Below are 15,972 nucleotides of genomic sequence, written 5' to 3'. Positions count from 1 at the left end.
TGTGCCACAAGTTTAGAAATGGTTACAATTCGTACATGGAGAGCGGAGCATGTTGTTAGAGACATTCCTTTTGATTTCCCTTTGCCCCATTTATTTTATGTAATTTTCTTTGTTCCGTGGACTCATAATGTTTTATTTATTTTCTATAAATTTAGAGTACCCAATTCATTTTTTCCAATTAAGGAGCAATTTAGCGTGGCCAATCCAACTACTCTGCACAGCTTTGGGTTGTGGGGGCGAAACCCACGCACATACAGGAAGAATGTGCAAACTCCACACAGACAGTGACCCAGAGCTGGGATCGAACCTGGGACCACAGCGCTGTGAGGCTGCGTGCTACTCACTGCGCTCCCGTGCTGCTCCCGTGGACCATGATGTATAGAATCAGTGGACTCAAACTGAAGCAACCTGATCGTCAGGCCTGTTTGACACAGCTTTTGTATTTTGGAGATGGAAATAGAAACTCCTCGGTGGTGGGTAAATCTATTGGTTTTAAACAAAAGGGCAACTTAGCGTGGCCAATCCACGGACCCTGCACATTTTTGGCTTTTCGTATTAAGACTCTCACAAACACGGGGCAAATGAGCGAACTCCTCACGGAGACTGACCCGGGGTATCTCTGGAACCAAGGTCCTTGGCGCTACTATTGCGCTACATGTGTCCCGGGCGCCGGGTGAATATTAAGATCTGCATTGGTGGAAGTTGGTTCGATTGGTCTGTTGGCAACCTATGGGTTGTCCAGCGACAGTCTTCTCTCTGACAAGAGTCAGTGATTAGTTCTAGCGGGATGTTTCTGAGAGAGCTGAACAAAAGTGCTGTAAACACTGGTGGGAAACGTTTCAGTGAAAATTAAATCCGTGCCAAAGGAAGTCGACACCATTTCGAAAGCGCATTGCTAAAGACCCTTCATCATTTTGAGTTATGTGTCCGGTATGGTAATAAACACAGCCTAATCTTTCAGAACCATAATCTGCCCTGGTTTATAGAAATATGTAAAACTCAGATGCAAGATGGCTCCTTTAGAATTCATTGATGGTACGTTTCAATATTAAGTTTTCCCATATTCCTGACAAGGACCAGATTATGGTGGATAGATTCTCAATTATTTACAGTTGGTAAGTGGCAGATAGAAGAATTCCGGCAACACAAGTAGAGGGAAAGGATAGATAAATGGATGTGCGCTTTGTTTTTTGCGTTACCCTGCTTGGTTTGAAACGTCCTTCAAATAAAGTTTCATCCCTTCAGGTGGGATGGGGGACGGGACGGGGGAAGTTATGTTAGATTCCCTCCTTTTCAGTTCCTTATGCTACCATTTATTTTATTATTTTGTTCCGTGGACCCATAATTAAAATGTGCCTGAAGAAAAGCCTGTTCATCATGCCAGTGCTTACCACATTTTGTACTTCGGAGAGACACCGAGACTATCATAAGAACCAACTTGGGAGGACGTCATTTCGTGTGGCTGCCCGTCAGTCTGTGGGCTGGCGAGTAATACGGTTCTGCTTGGCAACAGTCAGTGACTGGTTCATGTGCGATTCTTCTGAGAGAGCTGGGCAGAAGATTCGGACTTGAAAGGGGGAGGAGCTCTTTTTCTCTCGCTCCTTGCTGAATTAGAAAAACTAGTCTGTTGTTCAAAAACCAGCGAGCACCTGACATATCATTACTCCTAATTTAAAATGATGTTGATTCAAAAAGAAAGTAGACAACATTCGCCGAAAATATCCTTTCAAGCCCAGAAGGAATAAGTATCAAAACGAAATCTTGAACTCTTGAAAGACGTGAACTGAAAGCAGGCGCAATGCTTTAGAGATCCTTTCACGATGTTATTTTATTTTACTTTGTTCTCACTCCACAACTCTTTTCCTCAATGTTGTCTGCCACCGTGAGTGTGTGTCTGAGTGTGACTACGTGTCTGTGTCTGTGTGTGAGCCCGTGTATGTCTGTGTGTGTCTGTGTCTGAGTGAGTAAGTGTGTCTCAGTGTGTTGTAGGTGGGGCTATTTGGAAAGTGGGGGCTGAGTTGAGGAAAGTGGCAGATATATTTTTGTCATTGTACTTACAGTACTGTTAAAATACATTGTTGGTATTAAACTTATAAACCTGATGACTTCAATGTATTGGGCTAAGTCAAGATCGTCAGGTGTTTTGAAAGTACATTTAATTTCCCTCCTGTCACGTCAATCGGTCACGTGGGTTGGCATGGACAGCGCACGCGCCCAGGGGAGTTTGAGAATGTTAACAGGTGATTGAATGGAATTGCTCAGTATCATGAAGGATTCTTTTAGGATAAGTATACACCGCAGGGCAAGAGTTATAGCTGGGGGAAGGGCAATTATGATGCCATTAGACGTGACTTGGGGGGTGGGGGGGGGGATAAGGTGGAGAAGTAAACTGCAAGTGTTGGGCACACTGGATAAGTGGGGCTTGTTCAAGGATCAGCTACTGCGTGTTCTTGATAAGTATGTACCGGTCAGGCAGGGAGGAAGGCGTCGAGCGAGGGAACGGTGGTTTACACAAGGAATTGGAATCTCTTGTTAAGAAGAAGAAGGAGGCCTATGTGAAGATGAGGTGTGAAGTTTCGGTTGGGGCGATGGATAGTTACAAGGTAGCGAGGAAGGATCTAAAGAGAGAGCTAAGACGAGCAAGGAGGGGCCATGAGAAGTATTTGGCAGGAAGGATCAAGGAAAACCCAAAAGCTTTCTATAGGTATGTCAGGAATAAGCGAATGACTAGGGAAAGTGTAGGACCAGTCAAGGACAGGGATGGGAAATTGTGTGTGGAGTCTGAAGAGATAGGCGAGATACTAAATGAATATTTTTCGTCAGTATTCACTCAGGAAAAATATAATGATGTGGAGGAGACTGCTGAGCCCCAGGCTAATAGAATAGATGGCATTGAGGTACGTAGGGAAGAGGTGTTGGCAATTCTGGACAGGCTGAAAATAGATAAGTCCCGGGACCTGATGGGATTTATCCTAGGATTCTCTGGGAGGCCAGGGAAGAGATTGCTGGACCTTTGGCTTTGATTTTTATGTCATCATTGGCTACAGGAATAGTGCCAGAGGACTGGAGGACAGCAAATGTGGTCCCTTTGTTCAAAAAGGGGAGCAGAGACAACCCTGGCAACTATAGACCGGTGAGCCTCACGTCTGTAGTGGGTAAAGTCTTGGAGGGGATTATAAGAGACAAGATTTATAATCATCTAGATAGGAATAATATGATCACGGATAGTCAGCATGGCTTTGTGAAGGGTAGGTCATGCCTCACAAACCTTATTGAGTTAATTGAGAAGGTGACTGAACAGGTAGATGAGGGTAGAGCAGTTGATGTGTTGTATATGGATTTCAGCAAAGCGTTTGATAAGGTTCCCCGCGGTAGGCTATTGCAGAAAATACGGAGGCTGGGGATTGAGGGTGATTTAGAGATGTGGATCAGAAATTGGCTAGCTGAAAGAAGACAGAGGGTGGTGGTTGATGGGAAATGTTCAGAATGGAGTACAGTCACAAGTGGAGTACCACAAGGATCTGTTCTGGGGCCGTTGCTGTTTGTCATTTTTATCAATGACCTAGAGGAAGGCGCAGAAGGGTGGGTGAGTAAATTTGCAGACGATACTAAAGTCGGTGGTGTTGTCGATAGTGTGGAAGGATGTAGCAGGTTACAGAGGGATATAGATAAGCTGCAGAGCTGGGCTGAGAGGTGGCAAATGTAGTTTAATGTAGAGAAGTGTGAGGTGATTCACTTTGGAAGGAATAACAGGAATGCGGAATATTTGGCTAATGGAAAAGTTCTTGAAAGTGTGGATGAGCAGAGGGATCTAGGTGTCCATGTACATAGATCCCTGAAAGTTGCCACCCAGGTTGATAGGGTGGTGAAGAAGGCCTCTGGAGTGTTGGCCTTTATTGGTAGAGGGATTGAGTTCCGGAGTCGGGAGGTCATGTTGCAGCTGTACAGAACTCTGATACGGCCGCATTTGGAGTATTGCGTACAGTTCTGGTCACCGCATTATAGGAAGGACGTGGAGGCTTTGGAGCGGGTGCAGAGGAGATTTACCAGAATGTTGCCTGGTATGGAGGGAAAGTCTTATGAGGAAAGGCTGATGGACTTGAGGTTGTTTTCGCTGGAGAGAAGAAGGTTAAGAGGAGACTTAATAGAGGCATACAAAATGATCAGGGGGTTGCATAGGGTGGACAGTGAGAGCCTTCTCCCGCGGATGGAAATCGCTGGCACGAGGGGACATAACTTTAAACTGAGGGGTAATAGATATAGGACAGAGGTCAGAGGTAGGTTCTTTACACAAAGAGTAGTGAGGCCGTGGAATGCCCTACCTGCTACAGTAGTGAACTCGCCAACATTGAGGGCATTTAAACGTTTATTGGAAAAACATATGGATGATAATGGCATAGTGTAGGTTAGATGGCTTTTGTTTCGGTGCAACATAGTGGGCCGAAGGGCCTGTACTGCGCTGTATTGTTCTATGTTCTATGTTCTATGTTTATTGGATAGGTAGGGAATGCATCAATTTACTGGGACAAGCGGTGGCGCAGTGGCGTGTTCACTCGACTAGTAATCGAGAAACACAGGACAATTTTCTGGAGTCATGGATTCCAATCATGCGACGAGAGCTGTTAGAAATTCAGTTCAACTAAAATCTAAAATATTTAATGGAAATGTTAAAACACATCCCGTTCACTACTGGCCTATGACGCACTAAAATGGTCATTCATTTTCTCCTCATAATCTTTTAGTTTCCAGTTCAATCCCAATCCGTTTCAGTCTCGCTGCATTGATCGTGTTAGGAATCGTGATTATTCTGGGAATAGAGTTTATTCCGACCAAGAGAAAGCCAGTTCCTGCAGGTATGTTTGAAAACCTACCGGATAGATTGATCAATTCATGTTGGATATAATAGTAACATACCAATGCAAACTGCTACTCACAGAGTAAGTATTAAGTCTTCGTTATTGAATGCTGTCAATTTAAATAAGGCCGTATAGAGTCCGAAACAATCAGACAATATGTTCTCAGTCATTGTCAAAAAAGAGATGTGAAATACATATATTTGTTAAAGTATATGTACACTGAATGTATATATATAATTATAGTTCTGTGTTTACATGCATATACTTTCTTGTTATTGAGAAAACCAGTTGAAATTGCTACTCGTGACAGATATCTGAACATTTACACATCAGTCACATTTCCACTAAGTAGATATGTACGTAGTTCCCTTTAACATTTAACTACAATACCATCTGAAATTCGGCAGCTGCTGGATTTACATTTATTCAAAACACACTGTTGAACTCGGGATGAACATCTCACCTAAACCAGGAATATCAATATGGTAAGGTTAACTAAAATGATCACTATGTCTCAAATACAAAGAGTTACACCAAATTCAGCCAGCAACATGTAGCGATGGAATTCAACCGTGAATGGAAAAAGATAGTTATTGAATTATATTGAATTATCCAGCAGAGGGCAGTAGAGCGGAGCTGCTGATTGGCTGTTGCGGGGGTAATTTGCATACTTCCGTGTGCTCACCCTTACTTGAAGGTAGTTTGTGGAGGAGTTGTTGTCAAGTGACACTTAAACCCGGAACACTTCTTCAGTGTTTCCGTCCGTACCCCCTCCTCTAACCAAAAAAAACAACCGCTGTAAAGAACACGAGGAAGGCTCGAGGGCAGGTAGAAGTCGAAAGAAGTTGAACCGTGACGTCACAGCCTGCAGGTAAGGGACTGGCTAGTGACTGGTAAGTAGCTTTTCTTTTATTTTCCCTCAGGTGTTATCTTGTGGGGCGCAGAGGTTGCCGAGTGAGTGCTTGCTGAGAAGGGGAGTGAATAACAGGTAAGCTGTTTCTTTCTTTTTCTTTTTTTTATCTAGAGGGGATGGCAGGGAACGTAGTGCAATGTTCCTTCTGCAGAATGTTTGAGGTGAGGGACGCCGTCAGTGCCCCTGCTGATTTCATCTGTGGGAAGTGCACCCGTATCCAGCTCCTCAGAAACCGCGTTAGGGAACTGGAGCTGGAGCTGGATGAACTTCGGATCATTCGGGAGGCAGAGGTGGTCACAGATAGAAGCTTCAGGGATGTAGTTACTCCGAAAAATAAAGATAGATGGGTGACGGTGAAAGGGGCTGGGAGGAAGCAGTCAGTCTAGGGATCTCCTGTGCTCGTTCCCCTTAGTAACAAGTATATCGCTTTGGATACTGTTGGGGGTCGACGACTTACCAGGGGTAAGCCATGGGGTACAATTCTCTGGCTCAGAATCTGTCCCTGTTGCTCAGAAGGGAAGGGGGAGAGGAGTAGAGCATTAGTCATTGGAGACTCCATAGTTAGGGGGATTGATAGGAGATTCTGTGGGAACGAGAGAGACTCGCGGTTGGTGTGTTGCCTCCCAGGTGCCAGAGTGCGTGATGTCACGGATCGTGCTTTCGGGATCCTTAAGGGGGAGGGGGAGCAGCCCCAAGTCGTGGTCCACATAGGTACCAACGGCATAGGTAGGAAAAGGGATAGGGTTGTAAGGCAGGAATTCAGGGAGCTAGGGTGGAAACTTAGATCTAGGACAAACAGAGTTATTATCTCTGGGTTGTTACCCGTGCCACGTGATAGCGAGTCGAGGAACAGGGAGAGAGAGGAGTTCAACGTGTGGCTACAGGGATGGTGCAGGAGGAAGTGTTTCAGACTTCTGGATAATTGGGGCTGATTCTGGGGTCGGTGGGATCTCTACAAAAGGGATGGTCAACGCCTGGATCAGAGGGATACCAATATCCTGGGGGGAGGGGCGGATTTGCTAATGCTCTTCTGGAGGGTTTAAACTAGTTCAGCAAAGGCTTGGGAACCTGAATTGTAGCTCCAGTATATAGGAGGTAGAGAGTAGTGAGGTCATGAGTAAGGTTTCAAAGTTCCAGGTGTGTACCGGCAGGCAGGAATGTGGTTTAAAGTGTGTCTTCTTCAATGCCTGGAGCATCCGGAATTAGGTGGGTGAACCTGCGGCATGGGTTGGTACCTGGGATTTTGATAATGTGGCCATTTCGGAGACATGGATAGAGCAGGGACAGGAATGGCTGTTGCAGTTGCCGGGGTTTAGATATTTCAGTAAGCTCAGGGAAGGTGGTAAAAGAGGGGGAGGGTTGACATTATTAGTCAAGGACAGTATTACGGTGGCAGAATGGAACTTTGAAGATGACTCGTCCACTGAGGTAGTATGGGCTGAGGTTAGAAACGGGAAAGGAGAGGTCACCCTGTTAGGGGTTTTCTATAGGCCTCCGAAAAGTTCCAGAAATGTAGAGGAAAGGATTGCAAAGATGATTCTGGATAGGAGCGAAAGCAACAGGGTAGTTGTTATGGGGGACTTTAACTTTCCAAATATTGAATGGAAACGTCATAGTTCGAGTACTTTTGTTGTGTCTGTTTTTGTCCAATGTGTGCAGGAGTGTTTCCTGACACAGTAAATAGATAGACCAAAGAGAGGCGAGGCAATATAGGATTTGGAAAAACTGTTTAGCACAGGGCTAAATCGCTGGCTTTGAAAACAGACCAAGGCAGGCCAGCAGCACGGTTCGATTCACGTAACAGCCTCCCCGAACAGGCGCCGGAATGTGGCGACTAGGTGCTTTTCACAGTAACTTCACTGGGGCTGTTTAGCACAGGTCTAAATAGACCAAGGCAAGCCAGCAGCACGGTTCAATTGCCGTACGAGCCTCACCGAACAGGCGCCGGAATGTGGCGACTAGGGGCTTTCCACAGTAACTTCGTTTGAAGCCTGCTTGTGACAATAAGCGATTTTCATTTCATTTCATTCATTTCATTTTAATTTGGTACTGGGTAATGAACCAGGACAGATTTTAGATTTGGAGGTAGGTGAGCACTTTGGTAATAGTGACCACAATTCCATTACATTTACTTTAGAGATGGAAAGGGATAGGTATATACCGCAGGGCAAGATTTATATCTGGGGGAAAGGCAATTCTGAGGCGATGAGGCAAGACCTAGGATGCATCGGATGGAGAGGAAAACTGCAGGGGATGGACACAATGGAAATGTGGAGCTTGTTCAAGGAACAGCTACTGCGTGTCCTTGATAAGTATGTACCTGTCAAGCAGGGAGGAAGTAGTCGAGCAAGGGAACCGTGGTTTACGAAAGCAGTCGAAACACTTGTCAAGAGGAAGAAGGAGGCTTATGTAAAGATGAGACATTAAGGTTCAGTTAGGGCGCTCGAGAGTTACAAGATAGCTAGGAAGGACCTAAAGAGAGAGCTAAGAAGAGCCAGGAGGTGACATGAGAAGTCTTTGGCAGGTAGGGTCAAGAATAACCCTAAAGCTTTCTATAGATATGTCAGGAATAAACGAATGACTAGGGTAAGAGCAGGGCCAGTCAAGGACAGTAGTGGCAAGTTGTGCTTGGAGTCCGAGGAGATAGGAGAGGTGCTAAATGAATATTTTTCGTCAGTATTCACACAGGTAAAAGACAATGTTGTCGAGGAGAATACCGAGATTCAGGCAACTGGACTAGAAGGGCTTGAGGTTCATAAGGAGTAGGTGTTAGCAATTTTGGAATGTGTGAAAATAGATACGCCCCTGGGCCGGATGAGATTTAGCCTAGGATTCTCTCCGAAGCTAGGGAGGAAATTGCTGAGCCTTTGGCTTTGATCTTGAAGTCATCTTTGTCTACATGAATAGTGCCAGAAGACTGGAGGATAGCAAATGTTGTCCCGTTGTTCAAGAAGGGGAGTAGAGACAACCCCGGTAACTATAGACCACTGAGACTTACTTCTGTTGTGGGCAACATATTGGAACTTTATAAGAGATGGGATGTATAATCACCTGGAAAGGAATAATTTGAGTAGAGATAGTCAACACAGTTTTGTGAAGGGTAGGTCGTGCCTCACAAACGTTATTGAGTTCTTTGAGAAGGTGACCATCAGGTGGATGAGGGTAAAGCAGTTGATGTGGTGTCTATGGATTTCAGAAAAGCGTTTGATAAGGTTCCCTACAGTAGGCGACTGCAGAAAATACGGAGGCATGGGATTCAGGGCGATTTAGCAGTTTGGATCAGAAATTGGCTCGCTGGAAAAAGACAAAGGTGGTGGTTGATGGGAAATGTTCAGACTTGAGTCCAGTTACTAGTGGTGTACCACAAGGATCTGTTTTGGGGCCACTGCTGTTTGTCATTTTTATAAATGATCTGGAGGAGGGCGTAGAAGGATGGGTGAGTAAATTTGTAGATGATAACTAAAGTTGGTGGAGTTGTGGACAGTGCGGAAGGATGTTACACGTTACAGAGGGACTTAGATGAGCTGCAGCGCTGGGCTGAGAGGTGGCAAATGGAGTTTAATGCAGAAAAGTGTGAGGTGATTCATTTTGGAAGGATTAACAGGAAGACAGAGTACTGGGCTAATGGTAAGATTCTTGGCAGTGTGGATGAGCAGAGAGATCTCGGTGTCCTTGTACATAGATCCCTGAAAGTTGCCACCCAGGTTGAGAGGGTTGTTAAGAAGGCTTACGGTGTGTTAGCTTTTATTGGTAGAGGGATTGAGTTTCGGAGACATGAGGTCATGTTGCAGCTGTAGAAAACTCTGGTGCGGTCGGATTTGGAGTATTGCATACAATTCTGGTCGCCGCATTATAAGAAGGATGTGGAAGCATTGGAAAGGGTCAGAGGAGATTTACCAGAATGTTGCCTGGTCTGGAGGAAAGATCTATGAGGAAAGGCTGAGGGACTTGAGGCGGTTTTCGTTAGAGAGAAGAATGTTAAGAGGTGACTTAATTGAGGCACACTAGATGTTCAGAGGATTGGATAGGGTGGACAGTGAGTCTTTTTCCTCGGATTGTGATGTCTAGCACGAAGTGACATAGCTTTAAATTGAGGGGAGATAGATATAAGACAGATGTCAGAGGTATGTTCTTTACTCAGAGAGTAGTAAGGGTGTGGAATGCCCTGCCTGCAACAGTAGTGGACTCGCCAACACTAAGGGCATTCAAATGGTGACTGGATAGTCATCTGGACGATAATGGATTCGTGTCGATGGGCTTTAGAGTGATTTCACAGATCGGTGCAACATCGAGGGCCGAAGGGCCTGTATTGCGCTGTAATGTTCAATGTTCCATGTTCGATAAAGTGAAGGAGGGGTATCAATTTTACGCACGAGAGTTTCCACATAAATTCAGAGGCAGGTAAGTTGATTGTAGAAATGTCTTGCTGTGGTCTATAATTGTTTAGTTGGTTAGTTAATATATGTTGCTTCCAGATGCAGTAAAATTACGATATTGACAGGGATGAAATTGTAGAATGTACTCTCAAAACGCGCTCTCGAGGCGACAACCGAGACGACGGCAATCATAGTATAATTAAAAAGGAACTGAACAGGTGAGAAATTGCCACAGCTAATCGTCACACAGGGTTCTTGCTGAAAGACATGGAAGCAGACGATTGTTTTTCACAATGGCGGCATTGCGCATCGGGAAGATTGTTGACCATTAATGTGTGCCTGTATAGGTTATTACGACGGGATGATATCAGAGATGTATTACTCACGATGATTCACCTTGTATTTGACAGGTGACGATGCTGATGCAGTTTATTGTGAAACAACAATGTGAAGCGACAATGAAGAGATCACAATGTGAAAAAACTCTATTAAAGATGTCACACAAGTCTGGGACTTTTAACCATAGTTAAGTTTGTTATTGCTCAAAAATGCAGCAAAGGATGTAATTCAGGTTCGCCAATTACCAGTACGATGTCTCTGACTGATATATCTCCGCATGTGTGTTTACGTATCAATGGGTCAGTGTGGGCGAAAATGTGTGCGTTTATTTGTGTATGTGTGTGCAACTTTATGTGCATACGAACGAATTTAAATATAATATAATTATAACGGAATTACATATATGAGGTAAACAATTAATTTCCAATAGAAAATGTTGAAATGAAAAAATAAATATACAAATAAACAACATACATTTTTTTTAAAATTCAGTTCAATGTATTTTTGTTTTAGATCTTTTGTCCTGAAACACATTTAACCACTTCAGCAGACTGCTGAAGCTGATCCCTGGGGATATTTTCCATCATGGCACTTCTGATAAGGTTAGAATCCTCTTCAAGTGCATTGAAATGCATTCAAGAATCCTGTGCATTGTATGGCACATCGGAAAATTAGCAAAGAAATATTAACGAAACATCAGGTTCTGGGGCAACGTTTAGAGGATATGTGCGGGGGAATTATTTCAGAGGGCAGTTGACACCTGAAACTCGCTGCTGGCGGACGCGGTGGAAGAAGGTACGGTAGTGACGTTTAAAGGGTGTTGACAAATACAGAATTGGATGCGAATTGAGGGATACGGACACTGACAGATGAGAGGTTTTCGGTTAGAATGCAAGAATGGTCGGCGCAAGCTTGCAGGGCCGATGGGTCTGTTCCTGTGCTGTATTTTTCTTTCTTTTTTGTTCCATGTACAAGGGAAACAATATATTTGGACATGACATCTTAAAATGAATGGCCAAATAAACAAAGAAAGAACACAAGCAACATAGCATAATCAGGTAAATGGAAATTAAATGTTTTGCCCTCGTGTCCTGAAACACAAGTTCTACAAAAAGCTGAAGATTGTGACTTTGGGGACATTTTCCATTAAGGAAAGGAGACAATATCTCCAAGGAAACAGCATTTCCCACACCTCAGAAAGTTCGCAAAGCGTTATCGGAGACATCATTGTGTGTCAGAACAAAGAACAAAGAACAAAGTAACGGACAGCACAGGGACAGGAACTCCGGCCCTCCAAGCCTCTGCCGTCCATGCTGCCCGTCTAAACTAAACAATTCTACACTTCCGGGGTCCGAATCCCTCTATTCGTCGTTCCAGTGAGAACGAGCCGAGTTTATTCAACCTCTCCTCATAGCGAATGCCCTCCATACCAGGAAACATCCTGGTAAGTCGCTTTTGCACCCTCTATACAGCCTCCTCTGGTAGCGTGGCAACCAGAATTGAAAACTATACTCCAGGTGTGGGCTAATTAAGGTTCTATACAGCTGCAACATGACTTGCCAATTCTTATATTCAATGTCCCGGCCAATGAAGGCAAGCATGCCGTATGCCTTCTTGACTACCTCCTCCACCCGTGTTTCCCCTTTCAGTGACCTGTGGACCTGTACACATAGATCTCTCTGACTTTCAATACTCTTGAGGGTTCTACCATTCACTGTATATTCCCAACCTGCATTGGACCTTCCAAAATGCATTACCTCACATTTGTCCAGATTAAACTGCATCTGCCATCTCTCCGCCCAAGTCGCCAAACAATCTAAATCCTGCTGAATCCTCTGACAGTCCTCATCGCTATCCGCAATTCCACCAACCTTTGTGTCGTCTGTAAACTTACTAATCAGGCCAGTTACATTTTCCACGAAATCATTTACATATACTAAGAACGGCAAAGGTCCCAGCACTTATCCCTGCGGAACAACACTAGTCACAGCCTTCCAATCAGAAAAGCACCCTTCCATTGGTATCCTCTGCCTTCTATGACCTGACCAGTTCTGTACCAATCAAACTTTAATTTGACACAACAAAAGTTACCAGACAGAACACTCATGATTCCATTCTTAGCGTTTACTGCATGAACGTTATGTCCTATTTTAAGTGAAAGCATACGACTAGTTTTAAAGAATGTCACAGGGCAAGTTATATTTTATTGCAAATTCATATAGTAATGTCACAGGTAGAAAAAATCGGAAAGCCCTTCGGCACTCATGGGGATTGAAGAATAATCATCTACAATTGAAATTTCAAAAAATACACCTTGAATGAGTCAATGACATAAGCATTAATAGTGTAAAAGAAAATAAATAAAAAATGAAAAGATTCAAAATACCGTCTTAATAAGTTGGAACATTCTGGAGCAGCAATTCTAATCTACATTTGGAGAGGCTACGTTTGATCCGTCATAGCCACCATGGTTTTCTCAGAGGGATGTCGAGCCTAAGGAATGTGATTGCATTCTCGAGGAGTTGATCAGATGTAAAGGTTAGGGTAGTGAACATAAGAACATAAGAACTAGGAGCAGGAGTAGGCCATCTGGCCCCTCGAGCCTGCTCCGCCATTCAATGAGATCATGGCTGATCTATTGTGGACTCAGCTCCACTTTCCGGCCCGAACACCATAACCCTTAATCCCTTGATTCTTCAAAAAACTATCTATATCTTAAAAACATTTAATGAAGGAGTCTCTACTGCTTCACTGGGCAAGGAATTCCATAGATTCACAACCGTTTGGGTGAAGAAGTTCCTCCTAAACTCAGTCCTAAATCTACTTCCCCTTATTTTGAGGCTATGCCCCCCCCCCCTAGTTCTGCATTCACCCGCCAGTGGAAACAACCTGCCCGCATCTATCCTATCGATTCCCTTCATAATCTAATATGTTTCTATAAGATCCCCCCCCCCTCATCCTTCTGAATTCCAACGAGTACAGTCCCAGTCTACTCAAGCTCTCCTCGTAATCCAACCCCTTCAGCTCTGGGATTAACCTAGTGAATCTCCTCTGCACACCATCCAGTGCCAGTACGTCCTTTCTCAAGTAAGGAGACCATAACTGAACACAATACTCCAGGTGTGGCCTCACTAACAACTTATACAATTGCAGCATAACCTCCCTAGTCTTAAACTCCATCCCTCTAGCAATGAAGGACAAAATTCAATTTACCTTCTTAATCACCTGTTGCACCTGAAAACCAACATTCTGCGACTCATGCACGAGCACACCCAGGTCTCTCTGCACAGCAGCATGTTTTAATATTTTATCATTTAAATAATAATCCCTTTTGCCGTTATTCTTACGAAAATGGATAACCACACATTTGTCAACATTGTATTCCATCTTCCAGACCCTAGCCCATTCACTTAGCCTGTCCAAATCCCTCTGCAGACTTCCAGTATCCTCTGCACTTTTTGCTTAACCCTTATCTTCGTGTCGTCTGCAAGCTTGGACACATTGCCCTTGGTCCCCAACTCCAAATCATCTATGTAAATTGTGAACAGTTGTGGGCCCAACACTGATCCCTGAGGGACACCACTAGCTATTGATTGCCAACCAGAGAAACACCAATTAATCCCCACTCTTTGCTTTCTATTAATTAACCAATCCTCTATCCATGCTCCTACTTTCCCCTTAATGCCATGCATCTTTATCTTATGCAACAACCTTTTGTGTGGCACCTTGTCAAAGGCTTTCTGGAAATCCAGATATACCACATCCATTGGCTCCCCGTTATCTACCGCACTGTTAATGTCCTCAAAAAATTCCACTAAATTAGTTAGGCACGAACTGCCATTTATGAACCCATGCTGCGTCTGTCCAATGGGACAATTTCCATCCAGATGCCTCGCTATTTCTTCCTTGATGATAGATTCCAGCATCTTCCCTACTACCGAAGTTAAGCTCACTGGCCTATAATTACCCACTTTCTGTCTACCTCCTTTTTCAAACAGTGGTGTCACGTTTGCTAATTTCCAATCCGCCGGGACCACCCCAGTGTCTAGTGAATTTTGGTAAATTATCACTAGTGCATTTGCAATTTCCCTTTATTTTTGAAATGTTTGCATGATAGTAAAAACGTTTTGTTATATTGACACAATGTTATTGTTGCCTTGTTGTTGTTGATATGTTAAAGTGGAGTGAGCAGGTAGGGTGGGTGGATGGGCAGTGAATGGGAGGCGGAGGTTAAACACCAGTCCTGGAGTGAGCAGGTAGGGTGGGTGGGTGGGCAGTGAATGGGAGGGGGGAGATGAAGCACCAGTCCTGGAGTGTGCAGGTAGGGTGGGTGGGTGAGCAGTCAATGGGAGGCGGAGGTTAAACACCAGTCCTGGAGTGAGCAGGTAGGGTGGTGGGTGGGCAGTGAATGGGAGACGGAGGTTAAACAGCAGTCCTGGAGTGAGCAGGTAGAGTTGGTGAGTTGGGAAGTGACTGGGAGGCGGAGGTTAAGCAGCAATCCTGGAGTGGACAGGTAGTTGAGTGAGTTGGACAGTAAATCGGAGGGGGGAAGGATTAACACCAATACTAGAGTAAGCAGGTAGAGCGGGTGAGTTGGACAGTAAATGGGAGGGGGAGGGTAAATACCAATCATGAAGTGCAGGTAGAATCGGTGAGTTGGACAGTGATTGGGAGGGGGGTTCATTAGTGTCTGTGCCTTTATTCCCAATGAGGCAGTCGGAGTTGGTGATTAAACAAAAGAGGAAGAGACACAGGCCCTGAGAGTGAGTCTCCAGTCAGTACTCACTGCCAATCCTCTGGTGTACTTACCTCCCTACACTCGCCACTCGCTTCCTCCATTCCCCAGTACCTCCCTCCATTCCCCTCCATCCAGTCCCCCATCCACAGTGTGATTTGATGTGTTTTCAACAATTAAATTGGTCCATTGTTTGGACGTGTATATAAAATGGATTTTATAAAACTGAGATTGTGACTATCGAAGTGGGAGTATTCTTGGTATCTTGCTGTGTCTTTATATTTCAATAATGTTTTGCTTTCATCAATTTCCAGGTTGCTCTTTCTCTCCCCAAGGAGAGGTGATTTTGACGCTCGGACGACGCAAAGAGAATCTTTACTCAACGAGAAATCCCCATACAAGAGCTGAGAGAAAAATATTTAAAAAATTTTAAAAAACAATTTATTAGGGCATTGGTAGTTTATATCATAGTAACGATAACATCACAATAAATATGGTATATAAATCAATTTCAACCCTGTCACGTCAATGTGTCTTTGTCTCATGGGAGTGTCCCTTTAAGAAATGTTTTTGTCCTATCACATGGCTTCAGCGATGTCATTGTGTGGGTGGAGCTGGGCTGTGGCTCTGAGTTTTACTTTCGCTTTGAGTTTGAACTGGTTTAGTACTGCAGAGGTTGAAAGAAGTGTATCTCTATCTTCATTTTAAAAGCTGATTTGATTCTGAACTTCCGGTGAGGTTCTGTACTTCTGG

At 44.2% G+C, this 15,972-nt stretch overlaps 1 protein-coding gene across 2 annotated transcripts in view; it reads left to right on the top strand.

The window, feature by feature from the left end:
- The window catches only part of LOC140405771 (Fc receptor-like protein 5), a 79,264-nt gene extending 68,530 nt beyond the window's left edge, over nucleotides 1-10,734 (top strand). For both annotated transcript variants that reach the window (XM_072494203.1, XM_072494204.1), the window contains 2 exons: nucleotides 4,743-4,853; nucleotides 10,556-10,734. In XM_072494203.1, the coding sequence (XP_072350304.1) occupies nucleotides 4,743-4,853; nucleotides 10,556-10,596 (152 nt within the window). In that variant the 3' untranslated portion in view covers nucleotides 10,597-10,734. The remainder of the gene's footprint in view (nucleotides 1-4,742; nucleotides 4,854-10,555) is intronic.
- Nucleotides 10,735-15,972: the final 5,238 nt, after the last annotated feature.

The sequence above is a fragment of the Scyliorhinus torazame genome, unplaced genomic scaffold (assembly GCF_047496885.1).
Source record: "Scyliorhinus torazame isolate Kashiwa2021f unplaced genomic scaffold, sScyTor2.1 scaffold_211, whole genome shotgun sequence".
In the NCBI taxonomy this organism is placed as follows: domain Eukaryota; kingdom Metazoa; phylum Chordata; class Chondrichthyes; order Carcharhiniformes; family Scyliorhinidae; genus Scyliorhinus; species Scyliorhinus torazame.
The sequence above is the reverse complement of the archived record's forward strand: the minus strand, read 5'-3'. Positions and strand labels throughout refer to the sequence as shown.